Below are 16,136 nucleotides of genomic sequence, written 5' to 3' on the forward strand. Positions count from 1 at the left end.
GAAAATATCTAAGGAATCTGGTGATTTCTTTCCCTATAGTTTTCGTTTCCCAATATGAAATGACTTCTCCTTATTTGATATGCTTCTGCGACTGCAGGGAGTTTATCATTTTGAATGCAGGGAATCCTCGGAGCATTTTTCTAATTTTGACACAAGGTGGCGCTCTCGACTAGTTAAAATTAGACAACGGGGAAAACACACGACAACGGTTTTGGATAAACGTCAACAATTTGCTTTGATTGCAGGCTGTTGTTTGCCAGGGACCATGTTAAAGCAAAAGCTAGGTTTCACCATATTCCGCTACACAAAGTGTATTATGTTTCAATGTATTATTTTATGCTAATTATCTAGAGTTGTAATTTGTTGCGTGAGACGAACAGTAATTACAGAGGAAAGAACGCTTGAGAAAGTCGCGTGAAGCCAGCTGCAAGGGTTGAGCAATGTAGTGCGCCGAAGCTGCCTGCCTGCCTGAGAGGATCCATCACAGAAAACAAACCCTCCCACTCACTCCGAGTACCCCCGCTCCTTCAGATGCAACTCAAAATACATAAAGCGTCCATGTTGCACGGGGAATGAAGGGTCAGCAGATACATAACAGTTTGCTTAAAAGTGTTTGCTAACTTTAACGTTCAACAACTGCCGTTCGCTATATGTTTTTGGACAAGAACAATCTTGCGACGGGCTTCCTAGTGTTTTTAACGTTGTACCAGACACGGCCTCAAATTTTGGATGATCGGAGCTTCACAGCTAACTCGCTAAACCGAGCTACCTGCTAACTTCAGCTAGTTAGCAATTCAACGTCGGTTGTGTTGTGAATTTTTTTTTACGCTGACGCTGTTGCGCACAAAATACTTGTTTCAGCAATGATTTTTTGCGGAGAACCATAAATGACAGCCATTCACTGGCTTCCATTCACCACCGTGCTAGCTGGTTGGCTACCACTGCTGCTGCCACTACACTTCACCTCGGACGGTTGCCTGCTGGCTGGTCATCCTCATCTTGAACAGCTAGCTAGCTAACAGTAGCTAGCACACGAAGCAAGCGCGCTAGTACGAATAACATTGTGGGAAACAAAACCGGAATAACCACCCGTCTAAATGGACCACATGTCCATAATAACCCAAGTTTCCAACCCGAAGGAGGAGGAAATAATATCCTTTAACCAGGAGAAAGGTAGGAACATATAACTAATGCTAGCTGGCTAACTACTGCTCTCGTAGTTGAATACACTGGTGATTTGGTCATATAACACCTGGACCCAACTAGCGTTAGTTAAATTCTTAGTAAGCAACAAGTTGATCACATGTGTATGTTTTGTCTTTGTAACTTGACTAAAAATCTGATAGATGATTCACGCTATGAATCACGACCACAAGAAGCTAAACAGTTCATGGGGGTTTTGTCTGCTGGGTAGCACAAAGTTTTTTTGGAATGAAGTAGCTAAACGTGCAGACAGAAGAGAACTGTCTGCTGTCAGTAATGCTGGGAAATGGTTTGTGAATTAATATAGCGTTTTCTGTAAGACATGAAACTTTCATGCGGCAAAGCCATCATGTAGGATGCACAGATTTGCATTGCTATCAGTTTATCTGCTTTTTTTATGTTGTACACACTACAGTGGAGCTGCCTTACCTCCAATGAAGACTACCATATATATATATATATATATATATATATATATATATATATATATATATTCTGTGTTGTGTATCCACTATTGATTCCTTTCTTAGATACAATAGCAAGCAATGTTTTCAGTTTTAATTAACCTACGCATATGGGGATTTTTATGTATTACTCTTTATGTATTTCACCATTCACACTCACGCATGATCTGCAGTGGAGGTGGTCAAATCCCTTCTTCAAGACCATGGCTGTCCATTCATTCCCATTCCTGGGGCTACTCTCACGGGTCACCCAGCCCCATGGGACGTTATATCAGTATCAAATCTCAAACCTAACTTGTCATACACCATTAGTAATGTGAGAACTTAAGTCTTTCAAGCACAATGCATTCTCCCCTGGAGGCACAAAGGTATCCCCCTGTAAATACTATGGATTATATGTGACTTAAACATTATTGTGCGTCATTTGAGATTATCATTGCATGTATGTGGGAGTTATGGGAGTGCAAATGATAAATGCTGGGATTGACCCACACAAAATAAATGTACGACAGCAAACAATATGCAGATTCCACCACAGCAGTGACACATACCACCGACACATACCAACAGCTAGCTATTTTGTTCCTGTTTAAGTAAGTGTTCCAGTAAAATTGCCAGACAATGCAGCCTTTGGCTTCATTAATAAATTGGTTTTTGTTTCTTTGTAAAATGTGTTGTTCAGAGAAAGTAAGCAAATGTAAGGCATCAATTTGGGCTTGTATGCCACCTCCTTGTGAAGTTATGGTAATGCAATATTTGCATTCATTTAGTTCTCGAGGTTGTTTACCAACAGAGGAGTTTGAGTAGCGCAAGGGGAATTCACTATTGTGTGTTAAACTGCTGCATGAACATCAACCCTAACAATGGACTGAGTTGTTGTTTTATACAGGACACAGTTGAGGATGAAGTTGAGCAGTGATAATGCAGTTTGTTTCCTACCTATTCCATTTCTCTTAAGAAATGAGTCACACAGAATTTTCCCCTTGGGGCTAAGTCAAATATTACCACCATTATAGGAATACAGGGTTTTCCTACCATTATAAGGTTTAGGCGCAGATCCTAAGCTGTTTTGGGCCACACCACCTAACTCGAATGAATGGAAAAATCAAAGCCGAGAGCACCTGCTCTAGCTTATCCAACTTTTTGTACACATATATGCTAATAATAATGGTTCAAATTATGTAAAATTGCATTTTTTGTCAAAAAACATAATATTTTCTTGAGAGAACTGCCAAATACATGCACCTAAGTCTTCACATATCTAGGAAAAATGCAGGAATAGTATGGCTATGTCCTTTTTTTCCACCCGTTCTGGACATTTTGAAAACTGGTTTGATAATGAGGGGCGTGAGTTTTTTTTTTTTGCATTAGTGGAATATTTGTATCCACTCTGCCACAACCAAAGTACACAGCAGGATTCTTAATTTTATTTCCTGAGTTTATTATATATTCAACCAGTGATTTGGTTGTCCCTTATCTATTGCATATCACTTAACATATAGCTCTTCCCAGCAGCTGTCCTTGAGGAATTTGACAGGTAGTCTTCCATTGCTTGAACAGGCTCCAAACTGTCTGGACAAAAATTGACCACCTTTGCTCTCAGTGTTCCTCTACTGGCTGTCTTACAACATGTGTCTGCCTTTCACACTGGTTTGGCTGCCAAGCAGCAGCCTAAATATAGACTTGCTGCCCTGTTGGCCAGGACACCACTGACCTCAAGGCCAAGTATAACTACATGCAAAGATGTCAATGATCTTATTTTTCATTCTAACAGTCATACAAGGCTTTAGTTTGGATAAAAACAACACAATTTTCAAAAGAAGTTAAGGGTTTGTTGGGACACGGGTGTTTATGAAGGGGTGTTTCATCTATTTAAAGTTTAAACTACATGCAGATTTTTGCACTAGTGCCTTAATGCATTATATACCTGTATAACATAAACAGGTGTCTTTTACATGATCCTTTCACCTTTTATTATAAATACTCCTTATAATCATGGAATCCGAGACGTTTCCGAGGATTGATTTATGTGATGGTATTCGCTGAGTGCTCAGCTGTTCATTGACTGTCACTGTGATTTCAACCAGACAGGTTTTGTCAAATTTCTAGTAGGCAGGTAGGCACCTGAGCAAGATAAGCTAGTATAGAAAAAGAATGAATATGTGTAGATCAGTTGCTTTCAATCTATAGCCTACTAAAAAAATAATTTTTATCTTTGCATGTTGTTGTTTTCCATCTCCAATTGTTTTATCTCCAATTTTGAAATGAATCACTTTTAATTAATGAATGAGGTTGTTTTGGAAAATGGTTCGATCTTTTCTTTTTCTGGTGGTGGGACAAGCCTTGTGTTTACTGTTTGTTTATTGTGCCTTTAAATTCATTACATATTCACATGTTTGTTGAGGCAGAGATCCATTCCCGGTAAGTTAAGTGCTTATCACTCTGTAGAGGTGAGGCAGACTCTGATAGCTGCTTGAGTTGTAGCCAGAGAGTGCGTCCACAAACATTCCTCAAACTTGTGAACATGTTTTGAGGTGATAAGTGTTTGCTTGTATCACTCCCTCTGTCGACAACTGTTGCCTTGCATAGTTTGTAGATTATTGTATTCAGCTTGACGTGGCATTTTAGAAGCAAACTGTTCCCAAATTATCAATAAAGCACTCTTAGTGTCCTAATCATTTGGTCATATACTATTGTCTCCCTTCTTCACACACCTTTTCTTAGTTTTCTGATATGCATGTTTAACATCAGGGAGAGGCTTCACTCCATTTTTATTCTGTAGATTAAATCAGTAATGGCTCTACACCAGTTCGATTAGCAGTTATTTACTATTGGCTAATATGCATCTGGGAAGTCAGTCCACGCTTAATGCACCGCCAACAGTAGAGAAAATACAAAGCTTTAAGCTATCAATGCACTGTGAGTTTAGCCAAAGCTATACAATGTGTTAACAATCACAAGCCCACACAACCTGGGCTAGATAGAGAGGTGGCTTTAATGAAAAAGAAAAAAACAAACTGAACTTTGACTTGCAACTTTATTAACTAAACCAAGTTTACCCTCTCATTAGTGGTTTACTACCCTCCACTCTGCACCTGTGTGTGTGTGTGTGTGTGTGTGTGTGTGTGTGTTTTTGTGGCCCAGTTCTGTGCATGACTCAGTAGTCCTTGGGTGTTTTCTGAGGGTCTTTGTGCAGGAATCAATACAGCTGCAGCTCGTAGTGGTGAGTCACAGGAAGCTGACGACTGCCTGTCCCAGTTTTACAGATGCAAGGATGAGGAAAAGTCAAGTTTTATAAAATAAGCAATGTAATTGTACTATGGCCAATATGGTCAGCAAAACCTAGGGCCTCATAGAGACCTCAATATGGTTAGTTACATTTGTCTAAACAAATCAGTTAATTGTTTTGGTATTTGGTGGCTGTTGCTGTGTTGTGTAAAAGTTTTTTTTTCTCCAGTGGGTTAAATGGTGGCCTTTATACTCTGGAAAGATTGGGAAGTAGCAGGAATTTCTTAAGCATTCTGTTTTAATCCCCTTTCTCTGTTAGCACATACAGTACGCTCTTTTTTGTTTTGGACACTAAGAAGATGGCATAGGGATTTCTTTTACTTATAGCTGTACATTAAAAGTGATGGGGATGGCCTGTCTCTCCATGGACACGGTCAATTTCCCTCTTCACCAAAAGCTGTTAATTTGGCTCTTATTTGACTTCTTTTCATTTTGTGATCGTAACCTCTTGGTTTAACAGTAATATTAGTAATAGCCAGACATAGTTTCAGTCATACCAATCAATTATCACTGCTTGACTGAGCAATTCCATGTGTTTAGAGGTTTTAAGGTACCTTAAATAGTCACTGAATGTTTTAATGTTGTTCCCTTGTTGATGGATGCATATTCTACTTAACTTGTCTTGTGGTGACGGGTGAAGGAACTTGTCCCCAATAAGATATAGTCTAAATATCCAGTACGGCATTCCCTGGCTTAAAATGCAGTAATTAATGTGACTGGAAGCCAGCAATAGAGGCAATTGACAGAGATCGGGAAAGGCAAAGTTTCATATAGCCGTAACATGCTGTTACTCTGTCAGTGTCTGATGCCTTTCCTGCCCCGATGTGTATTTATAGCTGTGGAATATAGAATTTTTGTAACCTTCTTAAAACAATAGTCACATTGAGCCCTTGCTTGCATGATATAAGGCTCTAGCTGTTTTTTGCCTCAAGAAGATACTACGGTATGTAGGAAATGTTTTGTTGGAGAAACACTTGGCAAAGCTGCGTTAGAAAAATAGTTCTGGTATTTGTAAGGGATGTCTAAAGTTTGTTGGCCTTACTTTTATATTGTGTACTAGTCATTTGATGTATTTTCTGCTGGCAGAGTGTTTCCATTGACAAATGTCTGTTGGATATTTGTTTAAAGTCAGGAGCACAGAGTGGCACAATATCAAGATGCCAAAAGACATGACATAATGCTATTTGCTCTTCTTTGGTTGCAAAAGCATTCTTGTTGTGTGAGCCGAGGGGTGAGCGGGTGAGGAGGGGCTAATAGGTGGAGAGGAATGCAGCCTTGTATAGACTCTGCGGGGTATGTGGGCCTCCCACCTCCTCCCTCCCCTAGTTTCTTGTGCATGTCCAGGCTGCTTCAGTCACTCACCTGCCAGCTGAAACATGGGAGGGAAATGTAAGCAAGCTTTCGAAATGGCGACTCCTAGGCCAATCAGGTAAAGGGATCCACGGCAAGGCAAAAAGCAACAGGGAGGAGCAGTTAGCTTCCAACTTGTCACTATTAATAAAAGCTTGGTGTCTGATTTAGGCCCTGGTCTGTAGTCCTGGAATGAGAGGCAATCAGAGCAGAGCCCGCTCTGAACTGTTGCTGTATGCAACTGGCAGTCACCCGGCGAGCCAAGTTATTTTCTGATCAGTGGTTCGACTAGGCCCAGTCAACACAACTGGCACTAATGTCATTTAATCACACTGTGAAGGTCTCACCTATTGTTGTGATTCATTAAGGCTCACACCACTGTGGTCACTTAGGTTTGCAATGAACATACTGTATAACCGTTTGTTCCCAGTTATTCCAGCATCCACAGCTCAGCATGCAAATAGCCTAACATGATGCTTCCCAGCCTCAGCCTGCTCCATTGTACTGATTGAACGATGGATTTGCATATCCACTTATTCACCCTCCGCTCTCTCACTCCCTCCTGTTATTTTGACAGCATCGCAGTCGAACAGCAGCCTAAAGAAACAGAGGAGCCGGGGCATCTTCAGCACATTCTTCTGCTGCTTCCGCAACTACAATGTGGACCCTCCAGCCACCAACACCAACACCAGCTCCCTGCCTCCACCTGTTGAGGAGAATGGATCGCCACCCAAGGTGAGCTGCTGCTCCACTAACCACATGCTATCTGTTTTTGTAAACTTTCTTTATCTTCGTGGACCTTTTCGTTGTTTCTTTTTTTTTCTTCTCCTTCCTACCCCTCACCCTGTTTTTGTATGTGTGTGTCTGTCTCTACGGGGTTGTAGTGTGACCAGGTCGAGGTCGTCCCTATCCCTAGTGTATGTATTGCCTTTTTTTCTTTTCCCTAGCATGCAGGCTGAGTGGGCTGGTGCTGGCACATCCTGTCTGTGTGGGCTCCAGTGTTCCTCAGAGAGCTTTTGCAATGCTAGCATACTGCGTTTCATTTTCAGCCGATCGTACATCTGGCTGTGCAGAAGTAGTATATGGCATAAGCACCTATGGGTTTTAAAATGTGCCTAATCTGCATGATTGACACTTGGTGGCTTGTATGCTTTCAGAAACATAGTGACACTAACTGTCTAAAAAGTGCAAAACTGTTGATATTTATCACCTCAGGTGCTTCCATAAAAGAACTATTGGCATTTGCAAACACAAGGTTTAGTGATTTCAATGAAACTAAAAGCAGCTAACCTTTGCATGACCTTTGTTTTATTTAATCTCCACAGATAAAAATAGATTAAAAACCCCAAAGGAATTTAAGATAGCATTGCTTCCTCTGGTTAGGTGGCTTTAGCAGTGGGATATCAGATATTGAAGGGTCCAGTAAAAGCATCATTTCAGACATGGCTTTATCTCACCTGCATTGTCACACATTGAGATTTTCTTCCTAACATTGGTGTTGGCTCACTGCTCACTCTTAACACATTTATTAAATGCAAAGTATATGTATTCTATCACTCTTGCTCTTTTTCTTTCTCAGATACTGTCGCTCCATACATCTGAAATGATATGCCTTGTCTTCCCCAACAGCCACCAGCCAAATACCTTCTACCAGAGATGATAATATCTGACTATGGCAAAAAGTGTGTGGTGATTGACTTGGATGAAACGCTCGTTCACAGCTCATTCAAGGTAAGAAAAGGGTTAAGCTCAAAAATAGGTTTGTTATTGATGTGCACAGTTAAGCAGTTGTCAGCTGCCATTGTGTGAGTGTGGTGGCCAAGGCCTTCTGTGTTACAAAGAGTCACCAGTTGGCTTCAGTCACCCTCTAAGTCTTTGCTTAAAGGAATACTTCATCCTCAAAATGACCATTTGTGTATCAGTCAGTCACAGAGTGTTGCATTGAATTCATTTTTACAAATGAATGTTTACAAACTCGCACAACTCAAAGTATAATCCAAGTTGTATGCTCAGGACTTCCCAAACACATGCGTTGTTGCTAAACGTGACTGTTGACAACACTTCTGCATAAACAGTCTGCTATTTGCATCCCACTACTCAGACTCACCAGATAATTAGCGCATTCTCAACCTAGTGTTTTAAACAGTCTTGCAAGACATGTATTTGGGTAGTACTGTGCATAGGACTAGATAAATGATACTGCTTACTTGTGCGAGAGTTTGTAAATGGATGTTTTAATATTGTTTTGCTGTTTAATTGTGGACCGCTCTGACTTCAATGCATCAAGACTTCTCCATTCTTTTTTTTCTTCCATTCATTGTGCAAACATGCAACAATAACAGTTTTCTTCATTAAGGCAATGCTTGTTGAGTAATTGACATACAAATTAGAGCCCGGCCGATAAAGGATTTTTAAGGCAGATACCGATATGAATATATGTGGTTATTTAAAAATCCAACATGCCAATATATCAGCCAATAAATATTAAAAAAAATAAAATCCAGAAACCCCGTTACAAAACTATGGAACATGATTAGGGCCACTGCTGAAAAATGTATGTGAGTTCTGAGAAAAAAAGTTAGAATTCTGGAAAAAATTTCGCACATACATTTTTTACCAGTGGCCCTAATCCTCTTCCGTACAAAACAAACAGATTTCCTTAACATTAGTTATTTGTAGTTATTTATAATTTCTCACTAAAATAATATGATAGTAATTTGAACAGAGGAACATCACAATATATTAAAGGTCTGATAAATAAAATATGTAAAAATACAAACTTAAGATATGAAACTTAAAGTCCTTTTGAACAAAAACACAACAACAATAAAAAATCAGTGTTGCCAACAGGGACGTTGTAGAGCGTCCTCTGGTGGACAAACTATGCATCGCCAAGGCTCATAGCATGGTTGAAAGTCCCTTTTTTGTTTTTTAAATATTCATTTATCAGAATCATTTATTTGTCATTAGAAATGATTCTGCTGAATGAATATAGATAGATTGGGAAATGCCTAATATCGGCCCGCCGAAATATTGTTCGGGCTCTAATACAAATATAATTTTGAGGGTGAACTATTCCTTTATTAAATTTATCAATTGAAAAAAGAAAAAAAAAAAAAAAAAACTTACTTTCAATACACTGAAAACAGAAGTGCAGTCTTCTTCCTTCCAGAGATTTGACAAGGTGTGAATAGCAAAGTTTTAGTATTCCTAGCAGGACCTCTGCTGATCAGTTCTGGTACTACACCACCCGTTTGAATGACACTGATGTGCTGTTTCGTTTCTTCTCACAGCCCATCAGCAATGCAGATTTTATTGTTCCCGTGGAGATCGATGGTACCGTTCATCAGGTATTGTACACACACAATAAAAATAAATATTTAGAGAATTATAACTTTTTATCAGGGGGTCAAGATCCATTTTGTTCCTATGTGAAGATCCTGGAGAGAATGGCTGTGATCCAGTTCAAGTAATCCAGGATAGGCTGTGTGTTTCCTGGTTGGCCTATTCATGATTACTTGCACTGGGTGGCAGCCGCTGGGCAAAGCGAAGAGGGCGTCTAAACTCAGGGAAGTGATGTCCTTGAGAGAGGGAGACACCAAGCTGAAGATGTTTGATAATGCAAGAAATGCGTAGCGGGAATTTTTTTGTAGCAATTGTCAAAACATGTAACATCATACTGTCTTCATACTGCTATAAATTCCACTATGAAGGTCATAGTTAATTGTGCTCCTCTCATATTTACTAATTTCAGCGGTGTGTTCGTCTGACACTCGTGTTACACCATGCATTGTTGATGCCTGAACTGGCCTAAAATGTGGTGTGTCTTGCAGGTGTATGTGCTGAAACGGCCGCACGTGGATGAGTTTCTCCAAAAGATGGGAGAGCTATTTGAATGTGTGCTCTTTACAGCAAGTCTCGCCAAGGTGTGTTTAGACCAGAACATGTTTTCTGTGCTCATAATGTCTTTTGGTTAAAAAAACAAAAAACAAAGCCATAGAAAGACATTTTCTACTTCCTTGTTCTGGTAATATCCATCTGCTCTTGCTGTCGGAATTTTCATACATCCTCTGCTTCACTCTCCATCTGTGTCTTTTGCATCTTAGCCAATAATGCATTGGTAAGTGTAATGAATGAGTCAGAGAAATAACCATGTTATCAGGGCCTGTTGTTTCTGTAGTATCAGATGTTGGTCGTGCTGAGTTAAAAGCTAGGTGTAAGTAGTGCTTGTTGTGTCATAGAGTAGTATTTCCTGAGGCGTCTTTCCTGTCAGATAAACACAACTGTGAAGGATGACTGGCTTTAACTAGTTATTCTCTTAGCACTCTAGTTCAGGTATATGACCACAAAGATGTGTGTCATGATGTATTTTCACAACATGCAATTTATTATGTGAATTTTCCTTAGTTGTATTGCAGTTAAATGAGTATGTGCATGTCTTTTTTTTTTTTTAATTTCTTTTTGAAAGCAGTGTAACGTGTTATCCTATGTTTGTTTGACTTGGGCAGTATGCAGACCCTGTGGCAGACCTGCTGGACCAATGGGGCGTGTTTCGAGAGCGACTTTTTAGAGAATCCTGTGTTTTTCACAGAGGGAACTATGTCAAAGACCTGAGCCGGCTGGGACGAGAGCTCAGCAACGTCATCATTGTTGACAATTCACCTGCGTCTTACATTTTCCACCCAGAAAATGCAGTGAGTTCCTAAATAAGTAATTTATTTTTCATAGTCAGAAGCTACTTCTGTTATATAATTTGCCTTGCCAAGGAGTCAAAGTCTCCCATTGTTTGCTACCCATTGCTGTTTATTACCCTTATATAAAAAAGATTAGTGTTTAGGATTTAGCAGTGAGGCTGCAGATTGGCAAGTTACTTTGAGATCCTGTTGCTTTATAAACAAAGAAGTTTTTTGGGGCTCAGTTGCTGTGTTGGAGGATGGTGGTTATCTTGTTGATAAAGTCTTATTTGGTATTAAACTAAAATCTAACTGCAGGTGGGTTTTTCCCTGTCTCCCAAGGTCCCTGTCCAATCCTGGTTTGATGATATGAATGACACAGAGCTCCTGGATCTGCTGCCTTTCTTTGAGGGACTCAGCAAAGAAGAAGAGGTTTATGGAGTCCTGCAGAATCTAAGAGGCAGGTAACAGGACACACCACAGCGCCTCTGCTCTCCATCCTTCTCTCTGTCGACCATTTCTACAACCACGTCTCTCAGACTCAGGCAGATCCTCCGACACGCGCCCCTCTTGTCTCTGCCCCAAGGGGACGCTTTGGAGTCTCACTGTGGAAACCTTCATGTAACCCCGTCTCTGCTCTCATCTCCTGGTGACTGGCTGCCTTCTGAGTGCCATCAGAAAAAAACAAACCCTAAATAGCCCAAGAGCACTGTGTTTCACAAAAAACCATACCAGGAAGTGTACAGAGTGTCCTAAGTTGCTAATGTTGGGGACAAAATGCTAAGAGGAATGAACTCTGGTCTTTACAATTTTACTATTCGGTGAAGTGCTTATTTTAAAACCAAAAAAACAACAACGTTTTGTCTGAAATTTCTTTTGTGGTACCACAAAAAAGTCTGAAAAGATTTTGTCCTCGTATTGTTGCTATGCAGGCAGTTTCTGGTAGTAGAAAAGACTGTGATTCTCGTTTCTTACTGAATGAAGTGCCTTGTGTGTATGTTGTTTATATCGGGAGATATTTTTTACATGGCATATTTCCAGAGTACTTCAGACGTTTCATACACAATATGCTTTAAATTGGACACAGAAGTATCTTGATATGAAGTTCTTTTTTTTCTTCTTTTTTTTTTTTTGATTATCAAACGCTGGGCAAATGTCTCCATAGTATTCTCTATTTTTTTCTCCTGGTATGCTTGTGCCATTATATAGATGTGACTTTTTTTCTTTCTGTATTTGTTATATGTAGAAATAGTTTGTTTAAGGCAAAGGAGTATGGTTGCAAGGGTGAACCTTTTGCCACACCTGCAAGTAGTTCTTTGAATTTGATAGTTAATCTGAAAGCTTAGACAAATTGTGCCATTTATTTTCTGTCTCTCATATTTCTCCCCTTCTCACCCTTTTATCTCATTTTATTATTTGCCAAATGAGAAAATTTACGTTTTACAGGCTTCATATCTTCAACTGGGGTTCAGCTAGAACTGTTAAACCATTAGTAGTGAGTATAGCATTATAGGTTTTATTCTCTTGTAAAGTTGTCTTTTACATTTGTATCTTTTTGATGTGAAGACGTCCTTGTTTTTCATGTCGTGCTTTCATCTTATGGCTAGCTTTCAGCCCACATTTTTCTTTTCTCTTATTTTGGGCACACACAAGTGGTGCAGATTCACCCTTAAGGGTTGATCTTTCTCTTTATAATCGTACACGGTGGCAAAGGTATCCCTTTTGTTTCAAATGGTCTAGTATCTTACAGTTAAGGGTCGAGTGCCATGTTTTTATTTGTTCACAAGGTTAGTGTCTTTATGGAATATAGGATATTGTCGGATCGAGTCCGGACAGTGTTAAAATCACTACACTCTCTCCTAATTTCCATAAGAGGATGTACAGTTTGTGGTGTAAAACCAGTGGAGACTGTGTGGTGTTTACCTTCCCTGACTCTTTTTTTAACTGCTCTTCACCTCAGTGCCTACCTTTGAGAGGAGCCACGCAACCCAAATGCTGCAACATTAGCTACCATGGCAATAACCTTTTTGGGGGAGTTTCCATTCCAAGTATTTGGTGTGGGTGTCTAGAACACTTGACAGGCTAGCCGGTAGACATTTGGTTGACACTAAAGGCTGGCCTGGTTATCACAATGACTTTCAGTTTTCACAATAAAATCAAATTTTTCACCTTATTTGATCCGAAAACTGGATAAAGACACATAATTTAGTCCTTCAGTCAAGAATAAAATGTTTTTACTAAAAACATTTCAAAAGGAAAATACTGAAACAACTTTAATGTTGCTTGGTCTATTTCAACAACAGCCAAATGATCTTGTATAGTACACTCACTGCATTGCCATAGTTATCAGCTTTTGTTGAAAGAAAAAAGGAAGCCTTCCAAACCTACAGATGGGTGCTCAGTCGTGGCTCATCAGACAGCCTCCAAATGTTAGGGGCCATTTCTAAATGCAACACTACTCTGTCACTGCAAAATGACTGTGAAGAACCTCATCATGGCATTGATGCCTTACTGCCTGTGGCGGCCCAAAGCAATGTTTCTTCATTAATTCCAAGGTTACATCTACACGTTAGAGCATTGTGTCATGAGTACTTTAATATGGAATGTGATATATGGCCAGGAATTACCATTATGAAACAATGAAAGGAAGCATGACAACCGCTCTGTGATGCCATCAAGGGATTGTATGCTCCATCAAACATCATTTGCTTTATTGCTTGGTTTATGGGCCATGATGTTGCATTAAAACAACCTACAATACTTTATAATTTCCTACATTTTTTTTCAAGTTGAAAGGCTGCTGCTCCTACAGGCGTGTTAATACATTTTCTTTCTTTTGCATAAGCATTTGTGTTGGCGGTGAGTGTTCAGCTCATGATGATGGTTTCAGTGCAATGTCCTTTTTATAAAAATCGTTTGGTCGACTCTTAACCTCTCAATGATTACCTTTCTCTGAAAATGTTTGTATCATTGTGATATTTTTCTACTTACCTTGTGTCAGTATTTGGTTTGAAAAGTTGCGTATTATCCCATTGTATCCAACAGTTTTTTTTTAGTTTTTTTTTTTTCTTCCTAGCCTTTTGGTAAGAATTCTCAGTCAGGTCTTGTCTTTTCTATCAGGGGATGTGCATGTGTGTGCGCGCGCTGGGGCATCTTGTTTGTGCTTCCTTCTAGTTTGTTCTTTGTGTAATCACCTCACTAATAATCACACATTCATCATTTTGTATTAATTCAGCACCAAAGTTCTACAACACTTGAGTTCAAGTCACTGTTTTTTTTGGTGAAGTTATTCTTTTCTTTCTTTTGAAAGCAAATCAAAAACCTGTCCATTCTTGTCTTACTTTTAATGTTGTCATCCTGAACATCGGTTTTCTTTCTTTCCATAATAAAATGCATAATTGAAACAATTTTGTCAAGGCTATTCTTTATTTTTTTTTTTATTCAAATGATAAAGATGCCAAAGATCATCACTTCAAATTGATGTGATCGTTTTTACTGTCTGTACCTGACTCAAATGTCATGAGAGAAGATGTTACTGTGATCTGTTAAAATAAGTTCACTGTAAAATCTTTTATTTTGCCTTTTAATTTCCTTCCCAGCCATGTCAAAATAAAGCACATTTTTATGGAGACTTTTTGCTTGTCTTCTGTTGACGGACTAATGGCAAATAAATGATCTGGCAGTTGTAAAGAAAAGTTTTTTTTTTTTTTAATCTCTTAAAAAAACGGCAGTATGTTAATTTTACTTAAAGGTCCCATATTACGCTCATTTTCAGGGTCATACTTGTATTTTGGAGTTTCTACAGAACATGTTGCTATGCTTCAATGTTAATTAAAAAACATTTTTAATACTGTCGGTCTGAAAAATGTCTATAAACCTGTATTCACCCTCTTTCTGAAACGCTTCATGTTAGCGTCCGTCTCTTTAAGACCCCCTCTTGAAAATGCCCAGTCTGCTCTGATTGGTCAGCGTTTCCAGGTTATCTTATCCCACCATTGCAACTGCGGATTGATTGTAATGCACTATAGCAGGACTTTATTTAATCATTTTAACATCACAACCTGCCGGAGATCCTGACAGCTCATCTAAAGGCACCGTTTTGTATGCATTTCTCTCTGGATTGAGCACTTTGATACTTTCACAGTATTTATATAGCACCCTATAGTCACTGCTTTATAATAAAATAAATAAAGACAAAGTCTTAGTTTTGCAATATGGGACCTTTTAAGGGCAGCAGCAACAAGCTGTGAACACAAAACTGACATGTTACATTTTGATATAGCGAACCTGTTAGCATACAGTTACCCATTGTTTATAGAATATTGGTTGGAACTTAAAGCCGCTTAAGAACATAAGACAATAACCTCACATTAGTAAAGGCTTTCACCTCATTCAGCTAAACCATGAGCTGTGCAGTAATGTGCATCACCTCCCCGACTTCCTTTTGCCACTTTGTGTGCCAGGGGTGTGTCCATCCAAAGTCCACTAAGTTAATGGTTTTATTCTGTGAAAGGGCAGAAGTGGCTCAACCCAAAACAACTTTACTTCTCCTGTTTGCATAAAATTAACTGGTTCAAAAAGGTACTTGGTTTTGCTACTGTACTCACTGACTGCTACTGCTGAGCTGTAAGCGTTATTGTCCTAATTAGTAAGGTATCAAGTACCTTACAGTTGTAATATTTGGTACCACTGGATCAGAAATCCCAAGATCATGAATTAAATCCCAAGATCATGAATTAAAAAGGTCTTGACTACAGTTCAAAGTGCTGGGAAAGAAAACATCAAGAGGGGCTTCATGTTTAAAACTTTTCATCTTTATTTACAAAAAAGTAGTCGTGATGATGTTACATGAAAAATCAGACTTGATGATTAGTTACTGATAAAGACGAAGCACATTTGTTTTCATGTCGACTTATGTTTCTCCAGATTTCATAAAATCGTTGTATATAAAAAAAAAAAAAAAAAGCTGTCTTAAAAACAAACCATGTGATATGAGACTAGTGCAACTCGTACAAACTAATTACAAGTTTGTATAGAAGTCCCTGTAATGGGACTCGGGGAGCATTATAATTAAAATACTTTGCTATTTCTATAGACTAGAAGAAAAAGAAAAAGGTAGATGATACTTCATTCATCCCAAAGGTAAGGTAAACAATGG

General features: G+C 39.0%; 1 protein-coding gene across 2 annotated transcripts; it reads left to right on the forward strand.

Annotated features, from left to right (window-relative positions):
* Nucleotides 1-232: 232 nt before the first annotated feature.
* On the forward strand, nucleotides 233-14,382 carry LOC117954172 (CTD small phosphatase-like protein). 2 transcript variants are annotated; one of them, XM_034887738.1, is made up of 8 exons: nucleotides 233-1,173; nucleotides 6,883-7,040; nucleotides 7,190-7,222; nucleotides 7,935-8,036; nucleotides 9,599-9,655; nucleotides 10,139-10,231; nucleotides 10,814-10,999; nucleotides 11,321-14,382. In XM_034887738.1, exons 1-8 carry the CDS (start codon nucleotides 1,098-1,100, stop codon nucleotides 11,444-11,446), a joined length of 831 nt encoding a protein of 276 aa, XP_034743629.1. In that variant the 5' UTR covers nucleotides 233-1,097; the 3' UTR covers nucleotides 11,447-14,382. The 2 variants fall into 2 exon arrangements, with proteins under 2 accessions (XP_034743629.1, XP_034743630.1); XM_034887739.1 differs by lacking the exon at nucleotides 7,190-7,222 and having other exon boundaries at nucleotides 235-1,173.
* The last annotated feature ends 1,754 nt before the right edge of the window (nucleotides 14,383-16,136 follow it).

Source organism: Etheostoma cragini, chromosome 12 (genome assembly GCF_013103735.1).
Source record: "Etheostoma cragini isolate CJK2018 chromosome 12, CSU_Ecrag_1.0, whole genome shotgun sequence".
In the NCBI taxonomy this organism is placed as follows: domain Eukaryota; kingdom Metazoa; phylum Chordata; class Actinopteri; order Perciformes; family Percidae; genus Etheostoma; species Etheostoma cragini.